This window comes from Panthera tigris, chromosome X (assembly GCF_018350195.1).
Source record: "Panthera tigris isolate Pti1 chromosome X, P.tigris_Pti1_mat1.1, whole genome shotgun sequence".
NCBI lineage: Eukaryota > Metazoa > Chordata > Mammalia > Carnivora > Felidae > Panthera > Panthera tigris.
The window spans coordinates 46,420,322-46,441,178 of NC_056677.1; the positions used below are offsets into that span (position 1 = coordinate 46,420,322).

Here is a 20,857-nt window from a genome sequence, read left to right on the forward strand (position 1 = left end):
CTGACAGTTATAAGGCGATAATCTCATTATTTAATGTAGCCTTATTTACAATAGCTAATATACAGAAGCAACCCAAATGTCCCTGCATAGATGAATGGATACAAAAGATGTGGTATATATATATGATGGAATATTACTGAATGGATACAGAAGATGTGGTATATATATACAATGGAATATTTCTTGGCCATAAAAAGAATCAGATCTTGCCATCTGCAACAACATGGATGGTCCTAGAGAGTATAATACTAAGTGAAATAAGTCGGATATAAAAAGACAAATATCATATGATTTTACTCATATGTGGATCATGAGAACTAAGTAATGGATAGAATTGCTAAATCATTATATTATATAGCTGAAACTAATATAATACTGTATGTTAATTATACTTCAGCAAATAAATGCTTAAATAAAATTTTCTGTAAGAAAATCTATTATAAATCAGTAAAAAACGGGCAGTAACCCAATAGAAAAATTGTCAAATAAGCAGGAAATAAACAGAGAAATAAAGATGACTTACAAAGGCACAAAAATATGCGCCTTCTTCATAACTAAATGCAAGTGGAAACATTTCATATTTTATCTTATCAGAAAGGCAAAGAGTTTGATAATAAACAGTGTTGGTCAGGATATAGGGAAACAGCCATCCTCACACACTATCTAGTGGGAATAAGAAATGGTACAGTCACTTTGGAAACAAGTTGGCAACATTTATAAACATTTTTAAAGCACATAATCTTTAGTCTTACAACTTCACTTTTAGTTAGTAAATCTACACATATACTTAATCCACATATGCAAAAAAGTACAAAGACATTCACTGCATCATTTTTTTCTAACAGCAAAATACTAGAATCAATTTAAGTGTACATCAATAGAGGATTGGTTAAATAAGTAAATAAATATCCATACAATGGAATACTAAACATCCATGAAAAAGAATGAAAACCACCAGTATGTGCTGGTATGGACTGAGCTCCAAGATATATAATTTAGGTTTAAAAAAAAGCAAGATGAAGAACACTGAGTGTATTTATGCTTTTTTTTAGAAAAGTAGGATACACACACACACACACATTTATATAAGTAAAACCTATTTCTGGAAGAATGTACAAGAAACTCGTTGACTAAAGAAGGGATCTGAGGGGTCTGGGACAGAAAGGAGACTCACTGCCTCTGAACAAACAAATCAAAAGATATTAAGGTGAAGAAACACATAATTCTAAGTAACATTTCAATTACAAGAAAGCTGAAAATGGTTGCATGAATTAAAAACCAAGCAAAAGTGAGTGCCTTATTCATTACTTTTTCTAATTCATTATTTTTGTGTAAGGAACTTCTTTTTAATAAGCTCATTTTAATATTTTTAAAAGGGAAAAATAAACCACCTGACTGGCTCAGTCAGTAGAGCATGTGACTCTTAATCTCAGGGTTGTGAGTTCAAGCCCCAAGTTGGGCACAGAGTTTAATTTTAAAATAAAAATTAAACAATTTTTAAAAACACATTAAAAGGGAGAAAACTTTTTTTATTTAAAAGAAATACATGACCAAACATATTTTTTTTATTCTTAAAAAGAGTTTCCTCTTGTCTACAATGAGAGAATTGAACTTTTTGATCTTTAGACTCCTAGTGGAAGCATTCCTTGGGTGCATGCAAATATCCTCTAACAGGTGAAAACTGCCTCCCAATCTAACAAAAGTTTTTACAAGTGGACCTTAATGTACTCCGCATGTAGGATGAAACTCTAACAATGTTTCTTAGAAAAATGACTAAAACAGAAGATTCCTCCCAGAGGGAACATTCCTAAATGGGGGAGGTATCTAATGAGACAGCCAGTGGCAAAGTTGGGAAGAAACGAATCCTAGCCTCCCAGAGCCCTGGCATTCACCAACCCTCACCTGTCAAAGGTCCTACTCCGGAGCTCTCTAATGAATGTAGGACTTCCGGTCTTCACTGGCTTCCCCTTGTGTGTATCATGCCCTTTCGAAGATACACGGCGTTTTTTCACTAAGCCAGAGAAAGACACAAGACTGAGTCAGAATGGCCATGAACTATGTAGGGTTCCAAGAGCAAAGGCCTCAGCAGATCCTGCTTCTCTTCCAGTCTAACAACCCCTTGGAGCACCTGAAGTCAACGAGGCCCTCACATACTCAGGAAAAGTTCCTGGTGAGGTTGGTGCTTCCTCTGGGAATTCCCTAGGAAGAGAGGGAGGTAAAGCTCTGCAATTCTGCCCTCTCACTGGGGCAGCTGCTAACCTGCTGGGCCTACACAGGCTTTTGCTATTTCCCAAGCGCTCAGACAAAGGCAATCTTCCTTTCAAGCTTCCTTCGTTTTGTCTCACCTCTGGACCACTTTCTTTTGAAAACTCTAAGATCTACTTACTAATGGAGGGCCCATGTAAGACTTCACAGTTGGGGCAGTGGTAGAGGTCAATGTCAGCAGCTTTCTCTTCTTCAACGCCAACACAACTAGAAAAGAGAAAAACAGCCAACGTTTATGGGAATTTTATTTTTCGTAAGGTCTAGAACTGTGCTGTCCAGTATACATAGCTATTTACATTTAAATTAATTCAATAAAATTTTAAATGCTGTCCCTGCATCATCTAGCTACATTTCAAATGCTCAGTAGCCACACATGGCTAGAGGTTACCCTACTTGGCAGATTATCAAACACTTTCACCAATGCAAAAAGTTATATTGGACCACACTGGTCTACAACAATTATGACAGAGCTAAAAATGTACAGACAGCAAAGCTTCATTAAGACTCAGAATGGGGGGGGCGCCTGGGTGGCTCAGTCGATTAAGCATCCAACATCAGCTCAGGTCATGATCTCACGGTTCGTGAGTCTGAGCTCCACATCGGGTTCTGTGCTGACAGCTCAGAGACTGGAGCCTGCTCCAGATTCTGTATCTCCTCTCTCTGCCCCTCTTCGGCTCACACTGTCTCTCTCTCAAAAATAAATAAACATGTAAAACATTTTAAAAAAAGACTTAGAATGGTAAAAGCTAGAAGAGATTCTAAAACAGTGCTGTCCAACAGAAATATAATGTGAGCCAGATATATAAGTTTAAATGTTCTAATAATCACATTAAAAAGGTAAAAAGAGGGGTGCCTGGGTGGCTCAGTCAGTTGAGTGTCCTGACTCTTAATTTCGGCTCAGGTCATGATCCCAGAGTCATGGGATGAAGCCCCATGTCGGGCTCCACACTGAAAATGGAGCCTGCTTAACGATTCTATCTCTCTCCCTCTTTCTGCCCTTCTCCCCTGCTTGTGCACACTCACTCTCTCTAAAATAAAAAAAAAAAGTAAAAAGAAACAGGTGAAATTAATTTTAAAATTTAATTTAACCAATATATCTAAAATATTCTGACTTCAACATATAATCAAAACTTTAAACTTTACTGAACTATTTTACTTGATTAAATGAAAAGGACTGAAAAGAGTATTTTATAATCAACAGTGGTTCTGAGTGAAGGATTACAGGTCATTTTTCTCTTATTTGTATTTTCTAATGCTCTACAATGAACATATGTTACTTATTTCATAATGTAATGTGTATGTATGTATGTAATGTTTATTTAATTTTGAAAATTTGAGTTTAAGTTTATGTGAGCTGTTCATCTCACAAAAGTAAATCCTTCCTCACCAAAGTCATTAGCAGCCCTCCTAATAACTTCTGGCTAAGATCAAACTCCTAAAATCCTTGGTCAGCCACACACAGCAGGGAGCATAAAAATAGGGCAGAACTCCAACTTTTTCCTCCAAGATCATGCTCACAAACTGACTTCTTGGGATCAGGACCCCACCCCTGTCCCAACTGCTAACTGCTAATCCTGTGTCTGTAAATCTGCTGCATATCAATAAATTGGGGATATCACCATCAACTTGGTAGAGTTTTTCTAAGGGCTCAGATAATGTATTTAAAGTGCTTGGCACACACTCTGGAAAACAGTATGGAGGTTCCTCAAAAAATTAAAAACAGAGGGGCGGCTGGGTGGCTCAGTTGGTAAAGTGTCTGACTTGAGCTCAGGTCATGATCTCATGGCTCGTGAGTTCAGGTCCTCCGTCGGACTCTGTGCTCAGAGCCTGGAGCCTGCTTTGGATTCCGTGTCTCCTTCTCTCTCTGCCCTTCCGCCACTCATGCTCTGTCTCTCTCTGTCTCTCAAAAATGAATAAACATTAAAAAAATTTTTTTTATTAAAAATAGAACTACCCTATGAGCCAGTAATTGCACTACTAGGAATTTATCCAAAGGATACAAACATGCTGATAGAAAGGGTGCATGCACCCCAATGGCTATAGCCGCATTATCAACAATACCCAAACTATGGAAAGAGCCCAAATGTCCATCAACTGATGAATGGATTAAGAAGATGTGGTATATATATACAATGAACTACTACTCAATGATCAAAAAGAATAAAATCTTGCCACTAAGCGAAATAGCCAGAGAAAGACAGGTATCATATGATTTCACTCATATGTGGAATTTGAGAAGCTTAACAGGTGAACATAGGGGAAGGGAAGGAAAAATAATGAGGGAAGCAAACCATAAGAGACTCTTAAATACAGAGAACTGAGGGTTGATGGGGGTAGAGGGGTGGGGGTATGGGTTAAATGGATAATGGGCATTAAGGAGGGCACTTGTTGGGATGAGCACATATTACACATATGTGATGAATCACTGGGTTTTACTCCTGAAGCCAAGACTACACTGTATCTTAACTTGAGAATAAAAAATAATAAATAAAATAATAAATAAAGTGCTTAGCACAGTGAGCACAGAGAAGCACATCTCACCCTTCACCTGCCTAAACTTTCTTTAAATATATTCCCCAGACCTTGTAGCATTAACTCACTTTGTCAGACCACATGCTTTCTCTGTCTCACACCCATTAGCCTTGGACACTGCTCAAGAAGGACCCACTATTCATCCCTCTCTCCTGAACTTTCATCCCATATAGCTATGTACTTTCTCCACCCCCAAACATCCACTGGTCATCAACATTCCTAACTTTTCTCTTGTATCCCCAAGCAACCCCATTTCTTGGTAAACCCATCTAATTCATAACCCCTTCAACAAACCCCTTCTTCACCTTCCTGGCTTAACTGACCACAGCTTCTCCTAGGAGAAGCCATCTTCTCTATACAAGTGCCACTCGGTGTGGTCCACAGACTAATGCTGATACGTGAACTGTTCACCACAGGTCTGTAATAAGTACAAAAAGTCAGCATGAGCATCCACAAACTTTTATGACAATTTGGCTGAGTAATTTTCTCTCTGTTGAATCTAACAATAAGAAATTGGGGCTTATATTTTGTACAGCTTTTTTGGTTCATCCATTTTTCTAGTAATTCATTTTTTATTGTACCAAATGATTGGTCCATTATTGTTTGGAAATTTTAAAAACCAGACAAACCTGGTCCTTCACCACAGAACATCTAAGAAGCACTGTGCTAGAACCCCAATCAGGCAGAAGTTATGCATTCTACCAGACCCTTATGTAACTCAGGGCTGTGTTGGAAGCAGACATTCCCCTCACTCTCCAGTGAGAGATCATCTCTCCTCTACCCCGTGTATGATCTCTTACTCCTTTTTAAAAAAATGTTTGAGAGAGAGAGCATGAGCGAGTGGGGGAGGAGCAGAGGAGAGAGAGAATCCCAAGCAGGCTCCGCACTGTCAACGCAGAGCCTGATGAGGGGCTCAAACCCATGAACCACGAGATCATGACCTGAGCTGAAATCAAGAGTCAGATGCTTAACCAGCTGAGCCACCCAGGCGCCCCAGATCTCTTACTCCTTTGAGCTTCATATCATCTAGACATGCCTCTTTCCACTCCTCTTCACTGTCAGCTCCTCAGCTCCCCAACATACCCCTTTCACTCATTTAAGAACCTGTTCACAGATTCTTCTCCATCCCAAGTCCTGCCAACATCCCACATGATGTTAGTACTGATGCAGAGGCCCAACACACTGGCCTCTTCTTAGCTCTTTGACCTCCTTATCTTCAGAGGCTAGTGTCTCCACTTCCCTTTCAGCTATCAATTCTCATGGTCATCATCCAGCCCTTGTCAATACTTGCAATAGCTCCACATCTAGAATATGAAATTCATACAGCATACTTGTGACCACAAATATAATCATCCAACTCTTATTCATTACACCTGTTCTTTGCTCTCAAAATCCCTTGAGCCTACTTTTCACCTCTTCATCTATTCTTAACTTCACCCTTCTTCCCTATCTAGCTTAGATTCCAGCATTCCTCACTTCAGCCATTCTCCAACAGATATCCTCAACTCCCTTGCCCCACTGCCTTTCCATCACTCCCACGTGCACATTCCAACCCTGGCTCAATCCAACTATGTAACACTGGACCATTGGACATGGCTGGAGAAAAATCACCACTGGATCAGCACCACAATAAATTCACACTGTCCAAAATATGAGTCACAGCATAGCCAACACAATATCAAATGAAAAGAACAAAGTTGGAAGACTGATGCTACCTGATTTCAGGACTCACCATAAAGCTACAGTAATCAAGACAGTGTGGTATAGATGAAAGATAGACAAACAGATCAATAAAACAGAATAGAGAGCCCAGAAGTAGACCTACATAAATATGGTCAACTAATCTTTGACAAAGAGCAAAAGTAGTACAATGGGGCAAAAAGATAGTCTTTTCAACAAATGGTACTGAAACTGGACATCCACATGCAAATGAATGAATCTTGACACAGAACTTGTACACTTCACAAAAACGGAACTCAAAATGGATCACAGACCTAAATGTAAAATGCGAAAGTACAACACTCCTAGAACATAGGATAAAAATCTAAATCAGCTTGGGCATAGCAATAATTATTTTTAGATGTAATACCAAAGGCATGATCCATGAAAAAAAGAATTGATAAAACAGACTTCATTAAAATTAAAAATATGATCTTTGAAAGATACTGTCAAGAGAAAAACAAGACAAGCCAAAGACTGGGAGTAAACAACTGCATAAACACATATTTGATAAAGGATGCTATCTAAAATATACAAAGAACTCCTAAAAATTAGCAATAAAACAAACCTGATTTAAAAATGGGCAAAAGATCTCTACAGAAACCTCACCGAAGAATATATGCAGATGGAAAATAAGCATATAAAAAGGGGCTCCACATCATATGTTAGGAAAATTAAAATTAAAACAACTATGAGATACCACTATACATCATCTATCAGAATAGCCAAAATTCAGAACACTGACAACACTAAATGCTAAGGAGGAGGTAGAGCAAAAGGAACTCTCATTCACTGCTGGTGGGAATGCAAAATGGTACAGCCATTTTGGAAGACAGTTTGGCAATTTCTTAAAAAACTGAACATACTCTTAACATACAATCCATCAATCATGCTCCTTGGCATTTACTCAAAGGAACTGAACAAAAACCTACACATGGATGTTTATAGCATCTTTTTTCATAAATGCCAAAATTTGGAAGCAATTATGATGTCCTTCAATAGGTGAATGGATAAACTGTGGTATATCCAATGAAATGTTTATTCAGCACTAAAAAGAAAGGAGCTATCAAGCCAGGAAAAGGCATGGAGGAAACCTGAACACATATTATGAAGTGAAAGAAGCCAATCTGAAAAGGCTATGCATTATAGATTCCAACTATATGACATTATGGGAAGGGCAAAACCATGGGGACAGTAAAAACTGATTGCCAGAGGTTATCGGGGAGAGAGAGATGAATAGGTAGAGCACAGAGAATTTTTTTAAGGCAGTGAAACTATTCTGCATGATACTAAAATGCTATAACAGTGAATGCATGTCATTATACATTTGTCCAAACCCATAGAATGTACAACACCAACAGTAAACACTGTTGTAAACTATGGACTTTGAGTGATAATCATGTGTCAGTGTAGGTTTGTCAATGGTAATGTACCACTCTGGTGAGGAATGCTGATAATGGGAGAGGCTACACATGTGGGGGCAAGAGGAATATGGGAAATATCTGTAACTTCCTCTCAATTTGACTGTGAACTTTAAACTACTCTAAAAAATAAAGTCTATTGAAAAAATATCTGGGTCATGTTTCCTCAGAATCCTCCTATATTTCCCTGCTCAATTCTCTCTCCCATCATTCACAGTGGTTATATAAAATCCATGGTCCCATTACCTCCCACCTCTTTCAGAAAATGACCCTGCCTACTTCTTAGACAAGATGAAGTAATCAGATGGGAACTATCTCAACTTTCCACACCAAATCTACCTCCTTCTGTACCCATCCTTTCCTCTGGTTACAATGAAAGAAATATCCTTCAATCTTTCCAAAGTTGGCTTTTCCACCCAGGTTCCCATCTTTTTTTAATCTTCTCAATCAATTATCCCTTCTTTCTTCAGTATCTTCAACCTCTTCCTCCCTCCCTTCCTTCCCCTTCACAATAGCATTTAAACAATTAAAAAAGATAAGACCCTCTCTCCTGTCTGCCCCTCTGCCACTTCACAGCCAAATATCTTCTTTGTATGCAGGTTGATACTGACTTATTTGAATAGTTATCAGTTAGTAATGGCACAAAACTCAAAAGGTACAAAACTGTATACACTAAAAAGTCTACCTACTTCTTGCCACCTGGTATTACCCAGAGATGTTCTATCAGAGCCAAACTTATAAGAGGAATTTTCTAGAGTTGTTATGTATACTTTCTCACCCTGCTGCAGTCTGATTTTAGTCCCCACCTTCTTTAAAACAGAGTTCATCAATGTTCTGACTTCCTTATTGATACATGCAGTAAGTACTCCTCTCCTTTATCTCACTTGATCTCTTAGCAGTATTAGCACACAGTGCTGACCCTGTGCTCTCTCCCCACTTGACAAGTTCTCTACCCTTGACTTCTATAACACCCCATTTGCCTGATGCCCATTTCTTCAGTTAACATTATTGAGGGGAGCCTGGGTGGCTCAGTCGGTTAAACGTCCAACTTCGGCTCAGGTCATGATCTCGCAGTTTGTGAGTTCAAGCCCTGCCTTGGGCTCTGTGCTGATAGCTCAGAGCCTGAAGCCTGCTTCAGATTGTCTCCCTCTTCCTCTGCCCCTCCCCCACTCATACTCTGTCTCTCTCAAAAATAAATACACATTAAAATTTTTTTAAAACCCATTACTGAGCATCTTCCAGGCCCTGGTCCAACTGCTAGGGAGGTAAGGACATAGAGCAAAGCATACAGAAATCCCTGCCCTCCTGGAGCTGATACCATTGTAGTGGCAGAAGCAAACAAGAAACAAAATAAATCCGGGGTGCCTGGGTGGCTCAGTCGGTTAAGCGTCCCACTTCGGTTCAGGTCATGATCTCATGGTTTGTGGGTTCGAGCCCCACGTCGGGCTCTGTGCTGACAGCTCAGAGCCTGGAGCCTGCTTCAGACTCTGTGTCTCTCCATCTCTCGGCCCCTCCCCTGCTCACGCTTTGTGTCTCTCTGTCTCTCAATAATAAATAAACGTCAAAAAAAATTTTTTTTAAGAAACAAAATAAATCCACGTAATCAGTGAGATACATTGTATAATAGTGAGAAGAACAAAGTAGAAAAATAAAGCAGGAAGGGGAATATATGTGCATGTGTACACACACACACACACACACACACACACACAAGTGGGGTAAGGGGATAGCAATGGTATTGAAATTTTAGGTAAGGAAGCCAATAGGTACTGAAATCTTACATACGAACTCACTGACAAAATAACTTTTGAATAAGGACCTGAAGGGAGTAAGGAAGCAAGCCATATGGATATGAGGGAAGAGCATCCCAAGTAGAGAGAATAGCAAGTACAAAAGCTCTGTGGTAGTAGTGTGCCCAGATTACTGAAGCAACAGAGGAGGACAGTATTCTGGAATAGAGAGGGTAAGGGGGACAGTAATAGGTCAGAAAGGTAATGGGCTCACATAGTAGGGTCTCATAGGCCATCGTAAAGGATGTTGGCTTTTCCTGAGTGAAGAACTGGGTGAAATCCATAAGAGAATTGTAAGCAGGGATGTGATGTGATCTTAATTATGTCTCTGGCTGCTCCTTCTGTTTCCCAATGCACCCTTTTTGTCCTATCCACTCCTTAAATGTTGATGCTCCTAGGCCTTCTTCTCTCCTCACTTTCCCTTGTCGATCTCACCCCCAGAGCTCAATGTGCCCCTTATGCACCTATGACGGCAAGCTAGATCTCTCTGCTGAGTTCCAGACCCCTCCCTAGAAATGCTTCCTGGTACTTCTACTGGATAGACTCTTTACATGTTTCAAATTTCACATGTCCAAATTCAATTCCTCCCTCGGCCTGCCCCCCCCCAACATACTCCCTCTCTTGGCAAGTGGCACCATAACCTCAGACTGCCTGAGTTTATATCCTAGCTGTAACTGCCACTTATTAGTATGGGAACTTGAGCATGTTACCTCTGTGCCTCAGTTTCCTCATCCCTAAGGTGGGGATAAAAATTGTATGTACATCACAAAGTTGTTATCAAAAATAAATGAGTTAATCCATAGAAGGTGTTTACAACACTGCTTCATACATAGAAAGTGCTCTGTATCATTCAAGCTATCATGTCCTAGCAATTCTATCTCTTGATTAGCTATCAGTTGTGCCCTTCTGTCATCCTTATTGCCCCTGCCCTAATCCAGGCCCCTGTTATCTCCAGCTAGGATTACTGTCCTGCCCTCCACCTGGGCTCCTGGCCTCTACTCTGTCTTCCCCCAACTGGCCCTCCACACTACAGCCAAAGGGACCACTTTTAAAAACACCAATTTGAGGGGCACCTGGGGTGGCTCAGTAGGTTAAGCATCTGACTCTTGATTTCAGCTCAGGTCATGATCTCACGGTTTGTGAGTTCAAGCCCCGCTGACAGTGCAGAGCCTGCTTGGGATTCTCTCTCCCTTTCTCTCTGCCCCTCCCCCTGCTTGTGCGTGCGCGCGTATGTGTGTGAGCACACGCATGTGTGCTCTCTCTCAAAATAAATAAATAAACAAATAAATAAATAATCTTTTTAAAAACCCACCCATTTGATTTTGTCAACCCTTGCTCAAAACCCCTCACAGCCTTCCTATTTTTCTTATGTTTAAAGTATAAACTTACCATGGTCTACAAGCCTTGCCTCTCTGGCCTCAACTCTGGCTTCTCACGAGCAGCGTCAGCTACATAACTTATAAGGCCTGGTGCAAATGAAAATCAGGAGCCTCTTGTTCATAACACAGAGGAAAAAAATCTATTTTCCTTTCTTCCACAGTCTCTCAACTTGTTATAGGCCTTTTTATTTGTTATTTATTGTCATGCTCCCTGGGCATGAGGATACTCAAAGGGGAAGTACAGGCCACACCCTGTGACTCAGTGCACAGGATGCATGCACTCAACGCTGACCCTCTTGCACCTGCATCCAGACCTGGTGCCCCAGGCAGCCAACTGAGAATCTGTTCAGGGAGTAGGGAGGCAGTAGGAGGTAGGACCACATGTGAGCTAAAGCTCTAAGTCCCTAAGAAACAATCCATTGTCCCACTGGATTTCACATGCAAAACATAAATTTCACATACAAACAGGTAAAATTATTAAGAATTTCAAAACAACCATAAAACATTAAACCTCAAGCATGGTGTCCCCTTCCAAATATGAGGCTCTGTGTGACTGGTCACACACCCATGACGTCAGCCCTGCTCTGAAAAGCCAGCTGGGTCTGACTTTGCCTCAAGTCACGATATCATGGCTTGTGAGTTCGAGCCTGGAGCCATGTCAGGCTCTGTGCTGACAGCTCAGAGCCTGGAACCTGCTTTTGATTCTGTGTCTCCCTCTCTCTCTGCCCCTCCCCCCTCTCAAAAATAAACAAACATGAAAAAAAAATTGAAAAGCCAACTGGACTCTCAGTGCCATGCTCTTTCAGTTCTATGGGTCTCATCACACATGGCTCCCTATGCCTAAAACATTCCTGCTCTTCCTCTTCCCTGCTGCCATGGCACTCCCCCCGACACACTATCCCTATTTTGGCACTCATCACGTGGACGTACAACTGCTCATTCACTTGCTACCTGCCCCACTACATTTGACAGCATCAATCTCATTCACCAGAAGTCCTCACCTTATCCATCTTCCAGTCTTGTTTTATTTATTCTTCAACTCAATTCAACAAACATTCATTGGGCTAGATAATTCTTCACATCAGGAAGACAGATGGATGAAAATCAGACTTGTGGCTGCACTGTCTCAATAATTATCACTGAGACCAAGGGTCCTAGATGCTAATTTGCTTCCTTAGTGAAGAGGCAAATTATCACAGCACCAGGTCTCAAGATTAAGATGAATTATCCCCAACATGTACCACAGAGCCTGGTACATGGTAGACACTCAACCAATATTTGTTAATAAAGTAAATGCATAAACTTAACAAATATTGATTGAGAACAGCCACTGCCCTCATGGAGTAGACATTCTAGAGGGAGAGATGGACAAGTGGTGCCAGAGGTTTCATAAGTGGTAAAAAGTAAACAGATCAGGTTAAGGGGATGAGGAGAAAACAACCAAATTTGAAGCCTGCATAAAAGGAACTGAGGAGAAAACTGAGCTATGAGTTATATGTATATTATCACATTTATTCTCCACAACTAAGCAGGGCATTCTGTATAGTATTCACAGGCAATATAGCACAGAGGTAAAAGTACAGCCTTGGGAGCCAAACTGCCTGGGTTTGAATCACCTCTGCCACTTACTGCATGTGTGAACTTAGAGAAGAAAGCAACCTGACTAGGGACAATAGGACCTGAAGTAGTGGGTGTCAACAGAGACTAAGAGACCTGGACTTCCACTCCTACCTGTCAGTAACTAAGGGGTACCCTCTTCCCCTGCCACTAAAATTGCAGTGTCTAAAGAGGCCTGCAAAAACAGAAGATGTAATAATACCCGAATCTCCTAACATCATACCCAAAATATCCAGGATATAATGAAAATAATCACTTATTATATCAAGAACAAGGAAAATCACAACTTGAATGAGCAAAGGAAATCAATAATCTCAACACTGAGATGACACAGATGTTGGAATTACCTGACAAGGATTTTTAAAGGAGTAATCATAAAAAATGCTTCAAGGAACAATTACAAACATGCCTGAAACAAATGAATAGATAGAAAACGTCAGCAAAAAATAAAGAACTTCCGCAAAGTAGAAGATACAGAAAAGAATCAATGGCACTTTTAGAACAGAACGCTACAATAAGTTTAATGAAAATTCATTGCATGGGCTCAACAGCAAAATGGAGACAAGAGGAAAAAAACAGTAAACCTGAAGGCAGAATAGAAATTATCCAATTTTGAACAGAAAGAAAATAGACTGAACTATGAACAACTCTACACCAATAAATTGGACAATCTACAAGAAATGGATAAATTCTTAGAAATATACAATCTACCAAGACTGAATTGGGAAAAAATAGAAAGTCTGAACAAATTACTAGTAAGGAGACTGAATCAGCAATAACAAAATTCCCAGTTAAGAAAAGCCCAGGACTAGAGGGCTTCACTAGTGAGTTTTACCCAAATATTTAAAGAAGAATTTCAATTCTTCTCAAACTCTCCAAAAATATCAAAGAAGAGGGAAGACTCTCAAACTCATTTTATGAGGCCAGCATTATCCTGATACCAAAACCAGACGAAGACACTAAAAGATACTACAAGAAAAGAAAACTACAGGCTAGTATCCCTAATGAATATAGATGTAAAAATCTCAATAAAACACTAGCAAAATGAATTCAGCAATATATTAAAATAAGCATTTACCATGATCAAGTGGGATTTATCCTTAGGATGCAAGAATGTTTCAGTATAAGCAAATCAATAAAGGTGATACATCACATTAATCGAATGGAAGAAAAAAACCATGTGATCATCTCAAAAAGTACAGAAAAAGTATCTGATAAAATTCAACATTTGTTCATGATAAAACTCTCAAAAAATGGGTTATAGAAGAAAACGTGACTTAACATAATAAAGGCTATATATGTCAAGCCCACAGTTGACATCATATTCAATGGTGAAAGGTTTAAAACTTTTCCTCTAAGATCAAGAACAAGACAAGGGTGCCCATTGTCACCACTCCTATTCAACACAGTACTAGAAATCCCAGCCAGGGCAATCAGGCAAGAAAAAGAAATAAAAGGCATCAAAATTACAAAGGAAGATGTAAAGTTGTCTGCAGATGACATGATATAGAAAATTGTAAAGACTCCACCAAGAAACTCAGATCTAATTAATCAATTAGGTAAAGTTGCAGGATACAAAATTAATATACAAAAATCAGTAGCATTTCTACATACTAAAACAAATTATCTAAAAAAGAAACAAAAAAAAATCAGCCCACTTACAATAGCATCAAAAACTATGGAAATAAAAACATACAATACAATACATATAATAGCATCAAAAAAACATACAATAGCATCAAAAAAATTACAATAGCATCAAAAACTAGGAATAAAAATAACCAAGAAGGTGAAAAATCTCTACACTGAGAACTATATCAATGAAAGAAACTGAAGACACAAATAAATGGAAAGATAACCTGTGTTCATAGACTGGAAAAATATCATTAAAAAAGTCCATACAAGGAATCCTTGTACACTGCTGGTGGGATTTTAAATTGGTACAGCCACTGTGGAAAAAAAATGGAGGTTCTTCAAAAATTTAAATGAACTACCATATGATGTAACAATTCCACTTCTAGGTAAATATCAAAGGAAAACAAAATCACTATGTTGCAGAAATATCTGCACCCCCATGTTCAGTGCATCATGATTTACAATAACCAAGTCATGGAACAAACCTAAGTGTCTACCAAAAGATGAATGGACAAAGAAAATGTCACACACACACACACACACACACACACACTGAAACACTATTTCATTAAGCCATAAAAAAAGGAAATCCTATCATTTGCAACAACATGGTCAAACCCTGAGGGCATTACATTATATAAGTCAGTCAGAAAAAGATAACTTATGATCTTTTATGTGGAATCTAAACAAAACAAAATAAACCACAAACTCATAGTAAAAGAGATAAGACTTGTGGTTACCAGAAGTGGGGGGAACTGGGGATGGGTGAATTGGAGAAAGTTGTCAAAAGGTACAAACTTCCAGTTATAAGATAACTAAGTACTAGGGATATAATGTACAATATGATGACTATAGTTAACACTGCTGTATTGTAAATCTTATTAAAGTTGCTTAGAGAGTAAATCCTAAAAGTTCTCATCACAAGGGAAAAAAACCTCTTTCCTTTCTTCTGGGAGGTATTTATATGAAGTGATGGATATTAACTAAACTTACCGTGGTAATCATTTCACAATATATATAAGCCAAGTAATTATACTCTACACCTTAAAATCATATAGTACTGTATGTCAATTATGTCTCAATAAAATTGAAAGAAAAATAGATTAAAAAATTATGAACAGAGCTTAAACAACCTGTAAGACCAAAACCAAAGACAGGGGTGCCAGAGTGGCTCAGTCAGTTACATGTCCTGACTTCAGCTCAGGTCATGTTCTCGTGGTCTGGGAGTTTGAGCCCCGCGTCAGGCTCTCTGCTGACAGCTCAGAGCCTGGAGCCTGCTTCAGATTCTGTGTCTCCCACTCTCTCTGCCCCTCCCCCACTCATGCTGTTTTTCTCTCTCCAAAATGAATAAATGTTTTAAAAATTTTTTAAATAAAAAAAGACAACTAAAACAAAAGACAATCTGAAATATTTCTACACTGAAAAACAGCATAATCAAATTCCTGAACACAAAAGACAAAGGAAAAATCTTTAAAGCAGTGATAAAGAAATGACACATTACCTAAAGGAGAACACCAATTCAAATGACCAAGGATCTCTCATCAGAAACAATGGAGGCCACAGGGGAAGTAGCACAATAGTTTTCAAGTGCTGAAGGAAAAGAACTAAAAACCCAGGATCTAATATCAAATGAAAAGACCTTCAGGAATCCAAGAGAAATCAAGACATTCTCATATGAAGGAAAACTAAGAGTATTTGTTGCCAGTAGAACTATCCTAGAAAAATGGCTAAATGAAGCTCTCTAAAAAGAAAGGAAATGGGGCACCTGGGTGGCTCAGTTGGTTAAACCTCCAACTTAGGCTCAGTTCATGATCTCATGGTTTGGGAGTTCCAGCCCCATTTCAGGCTCTGTGCTGACAGCTCAGAACCTGAGCCTGCTTCAGATTCTGTGTCTCCCTCTCTCTGCCCCTTCCCTGCTCTCACTCTCTCTCTCTCTCTCAAAAATAAACATCAAAAAAGTAAAATAAAAATTTAAAAAGAAAGGAAATGATAAAAAGAATCTTTGGGAAGATCAGGAAGACAGAACAAGGGAAGGAGTAAATACCTGGGTAACTACAATATGCTTTCCTTCTCCTCTTGAGTTTTCTAAATCATGTTTGACAGTTGAAACAAAAATTATAACACTGTCTGATGTATTTCTCAATGTATATAGACAAAATAATTTAAGATAATTATGTTATAAACAGGGTAGCATAAAGGAATTTAAAGGGAAGTAAGGTTTCTTCTACTCTTCACTCAAACTGGTAAAATGTCAATACTGGTTGATGGTAATAAGTTATGTAAGTATTATGTTAATACTTAGAGCAAGCATTAAAAAAGCTATACAAAGCTATATATATCTATATTCAAAAACACAATGTATAAGCCAAAGTGGAATTCTAGAAAAGGTGTAAGTAACCCACAGGGGGGTAGGATAAAGAAAACAAAGAACAGAGGAAACAAACAGAAAATAAAACAAAACAAAAATGACAGACTTAAGCCCTAAGCTATCAATAACTACATTAAGCAGAAATGGTCTAAATATACCAAAAGGGGATAAATATAATACCGAACTATATGCTGTCTACAAGAAACTCACCTTATATACAATGATAGAAGCTGAAAGTAAAGGGATGAAAAAGGATATACCGTGCAAACTTTAATCCAAAGAAAGTGGAGTGGCTACATTGATATGACATAAAGTAGACTTGCATGCAAAAAAATTATCAGAGACAGAGAAGCACATCACATAATGATAAAAGGTCAATCCACTGAGATGTAGCAATCCCAAATGCATATGCATCAAACAACAAAGCTGCAAAATGTGAAGCAATAAATGATAGAACTGAAAGGAAACAGACAAATCAACACTTGTAGCTGGACACTTCAATACGTCCTTCTCAACAACTGACTGAACTAGTTAGAAAATCAGCCAAGGACAGAGAAGAATTCAGGAAACACCATCAACCAACAGGAGTAAAGCAACATTTATAAAAAAAAAATAACTCAACCCAACAATAGGATTATTTTCATGTGACCATGGAACATTTACCAAGACAGACCATATCCTTGGCCATAAAACAAACCTCAATATATTTAAAGAAATTGCAATCATACAGAGTATATTCTCTGATCACTATGGAACCAATAAGAAATCAGTAGCTGAATGGTAACAGGAAAATCTACAAACACTTGGAAACTAAACAACACACTGCTATGCAATTCTTAGGTCAAACATGAAGTCTCTAAGGAAATTAAAAATTACACTGAACTACATGAAAAGGAAAACATACCAAAATTTGTGGGACATAGCTAAATTGATAACACTAAATGCTTACATTAGAAAACAGGTAAAGACTTAAATCAATAACCTAAGCTCCCACCTCAAGAAATTAGGTAAGAAAATAAACCCAAAACAGGAGGAAGGAAATAATAAAGGCAGAAATCCAGATTGAAAACAGAAAGACAATAGAGAAAGTCAATGAAACAAAAAGCTTGTTCTTTGAAAAGATCGATAAAACTGACAAACGTCTATGAAGTTTGAGAAATAAAGAGAATTTTTCAGTATCAGGAATGAAATATCACCACAGAGCCAGCCTACAGATATCAAAAGGGTAGTAATATTTTGACCAATTCTACACACTTAAATTTGACAACCTAGATGAAATGTATCAATGCTTTGGAAAGCATAAACCACCACAATACATCTGGTATTAGAGAACTTTCATTGTCCCAAAACTATTAAATAAATTTAATCCATAATTTTAAAACCAAAAAAAGATCAAATAAAGATAATTAAGCAAAGTATTTAGCATAGTGACAGGCACATTAGCTAGTACTCAATAAACAAAGGCCATTATCATTTTATTTAAATCATTACAACCACTCCTGGGGAAACTGAGGCTTCACAGAGTTGAAATCCTTTGCTAAAGAGTCAGAATTCGAACCCAGTTCTGAACCCAGTGCCATTTCCTCTAAAGTTTCGAGTCCACACCTCAGCCATGCCCCCCCTTGGAGATGTGCCAACCAGCACTTCCTTTATAGATAGGAAAACTGCAAAGTGGTGAGGTTTTGCCAAAGCCCCAGAAGTCAATGCTCACAAACTAATTCTTCACCAGTGTACAACAATTATTCTCAAAAATTTGGGTGCATCAGAATCTTTCGTTTTGTTAAATAGAGATTGCTGGGTCCCAGCCCAAGAATTCACATTTTTAAAAAATTCCCAGTTAATGAACCATACTTTGAGAACAAAATGTTAGCACACCCATCCCCCAAACCAGAAGCTGTCACACTCCACAGATAGGGAAGGAATTGAGACAGAATAATGCTCTAATCAGTGGTTCTGAGGGTGGCCCCCCACTCACCTACTAAATCAGAAACCCTGCAAGTGAGGCCTACCTATCTTGTCTTTTAATAGGTCTTTCAAGTGATTCTGATCCATGCTAAAGTTTCAGAACCATTGTTCTACAAATCAAAGTGATTTGCAAAAACCCAGCCCTTCACAGGAGAAAAAAAGTTAACACCAACTTTTTTCCACTTTTGAGAACTTGGACTCTGGAACCAGATAATTCTAAGTTCAAATCCAGACTTAGAAAGTAATTCCATGAATTCTAGATTCTCAGCAGCAAAATGGAATAGTCATCTTCCAGGAAGTAACTTGGCATTATTAATCCCTAACTGGACTTGAAGCAGCCTAGCCTATGGAAATCATCAGAGATGTGAACAGATTTATATCACCTATAAGGCATCTGTGGGCTTAAATGTTGTGAGCAACCATGAAAAGTCCACAATATTTAATTTTCAATTGTGCTTAAGTACAATCTTATATGGGCACTGTGAGCCTGGTGTGTGTGCATGTGCACACAACGCATGGGTTAAGCAAGAGCAGCCCACCAGGACCTGATTCTTAGATGACTTCCTTGTTTTCTGCTAGCCCATAGAGAGAGGAATGAGAAGAGATAAAAACGTGGTCTCTTTCATAGAAAAAAAAATAAGGCAATTAACCTGTGTCAGGGTCTTCGCAGAAACCCATGATTCACCACAGAAATGTAATTAAGGAGGAGCCTATCCCATAAACCCATTTCTACATTTGTAAATTTGCAATTCATAATGGCCTCAGTGGTGTTCTTTCTAAATGTCAACAAGAACACTGTGCAACAATGTTCACCATGTTTCTCTTTTTGTTTTGACCAGCAACTTGTATCAAAATGAAAAACATTTCCAGAACTCCCAAAGTTTCCCTCATAACATATTATAAAAAAGTAGAAATGATGTTAAGTATCCAACCACAGAAGAAATGACCAAGTAATTGATGACACATAGATATATGGTGGGATATCAGAAATGAGATTTACATGAATATTTGACAACCTGGTAAAATACTCACAGTAGAATGTTAAATAGGAATAAAAGTCAGGCTACAAATGGTATTTATAATACAATCCCATGTTATAAAAATATAGGTTTATATCCTAAGTCAAAAGACAGGAGATAATGCAACAAAACATTTAATAGGGGATTATGCTGGACAGCAGATTCATAGATGATTTTGATTTCCTTATTATTTTTGTCTTTTCTACAATGAGCATGTCTCACACATATAATCAGGAAAAAACTTAAAACATTATTTAAAAAAGAAATACCTAACTTTTAATTGGGTGTGGATTCAAATAATTTATGCAAAGTCCCTGTCATGGGGCCTGGCATATAGTAAGCACTCAGAAAGCATTTGTTCCGGTTTTCTGTTCCTAGACTATGGAGTTAGAGTCTCTATACTGTGGGCAGTTCACTTTCCAGGTTTGAATCTACACACTTCTCACATAATCCAAAGCAAAGGCCACAGGCAATAGCTTATTTTAAGAAGGCCCATTCATTCATTCATTCATTCATTCAAAAATTCACTCAGTATATCTATTATCTGTTCAGCACTAAACTAGGTTCTGGGGATACCAAAAATGAAAAGATGACATCTCTGCCCTCAAATAACTCTGGCTAATGAGTGACACAGGTTTATTAATAACTATGATATGATGAAATAATTACTTTCAATAAGGATGTACACAAAGTACAATGGGAACCAGGAGGAAGGAGGCCTTTTACAGAGGAGGTATGCCATGACCTATAAAAGGGAGGACATTAGTAGGAATTGCATGCACAAAGAAAAAGAGGGATAAAGGAGTATAAAATTTTCCCAGAACTATAAGTAGTTCAGTCTTGCTGGGACATAAAGAAAGAACCAGGAGGAGGAGTGGCGGGAAATGAGACTGAACAAGTAGATCACAAAAGGTCTTGTCTGTCACACAAAGGAGACTGAATTTTATTCTGTAGGGGAACCACCAAAAGAATTTTAAACAGAGGAGTGACTTGATCAGCACTAGCAAAGATACCAGGAATCCTGAAAATCATCTTAATCCCGCTTATTTCCAGAGGAAAGAAAAAGGCCCCACCCTCTAGGTCTGTCCTCTCTTAAGTGAAATCACATGAAGCAGTAAAAAGAACTCTGCACCTGGCACACAATAAA

At 38.4% G+C, this 20,857-nt stretch overlaps 1 protein-coding gene across 3 annotated transcripts in view; it reads right to left on the reverse strand.

Annotated features, from left to right (window-relative positions):
* Positions 1 to 20,857, reverse strand: part of PHF8 (PHD finger protein 8) — a 93,081-nt gene that overhangs the window by 69,941 nt on the left and 2,283 nt on the right. For all 3 annotated transcript variants that reach the window (XM_042973705.1, XM_007089430.3, XM_007089429.3), the window contains exons 3-4: positions 2,387 to 2,472; positions 1,903 to 2,011 (exon numbers count right to left, since the gene is read on the reverse strand). In XM_042973705.1, coding sequence (XP_042829639.1) covers positions 1,903 to 2,011; positions 2,387 to 2,472 — 195 coding nt within the window. The remainder of the gene's footprint in view (positions 1 to 1,902; positions 2,012 to 2,386; positions 2,473 to 20,857) is intronic.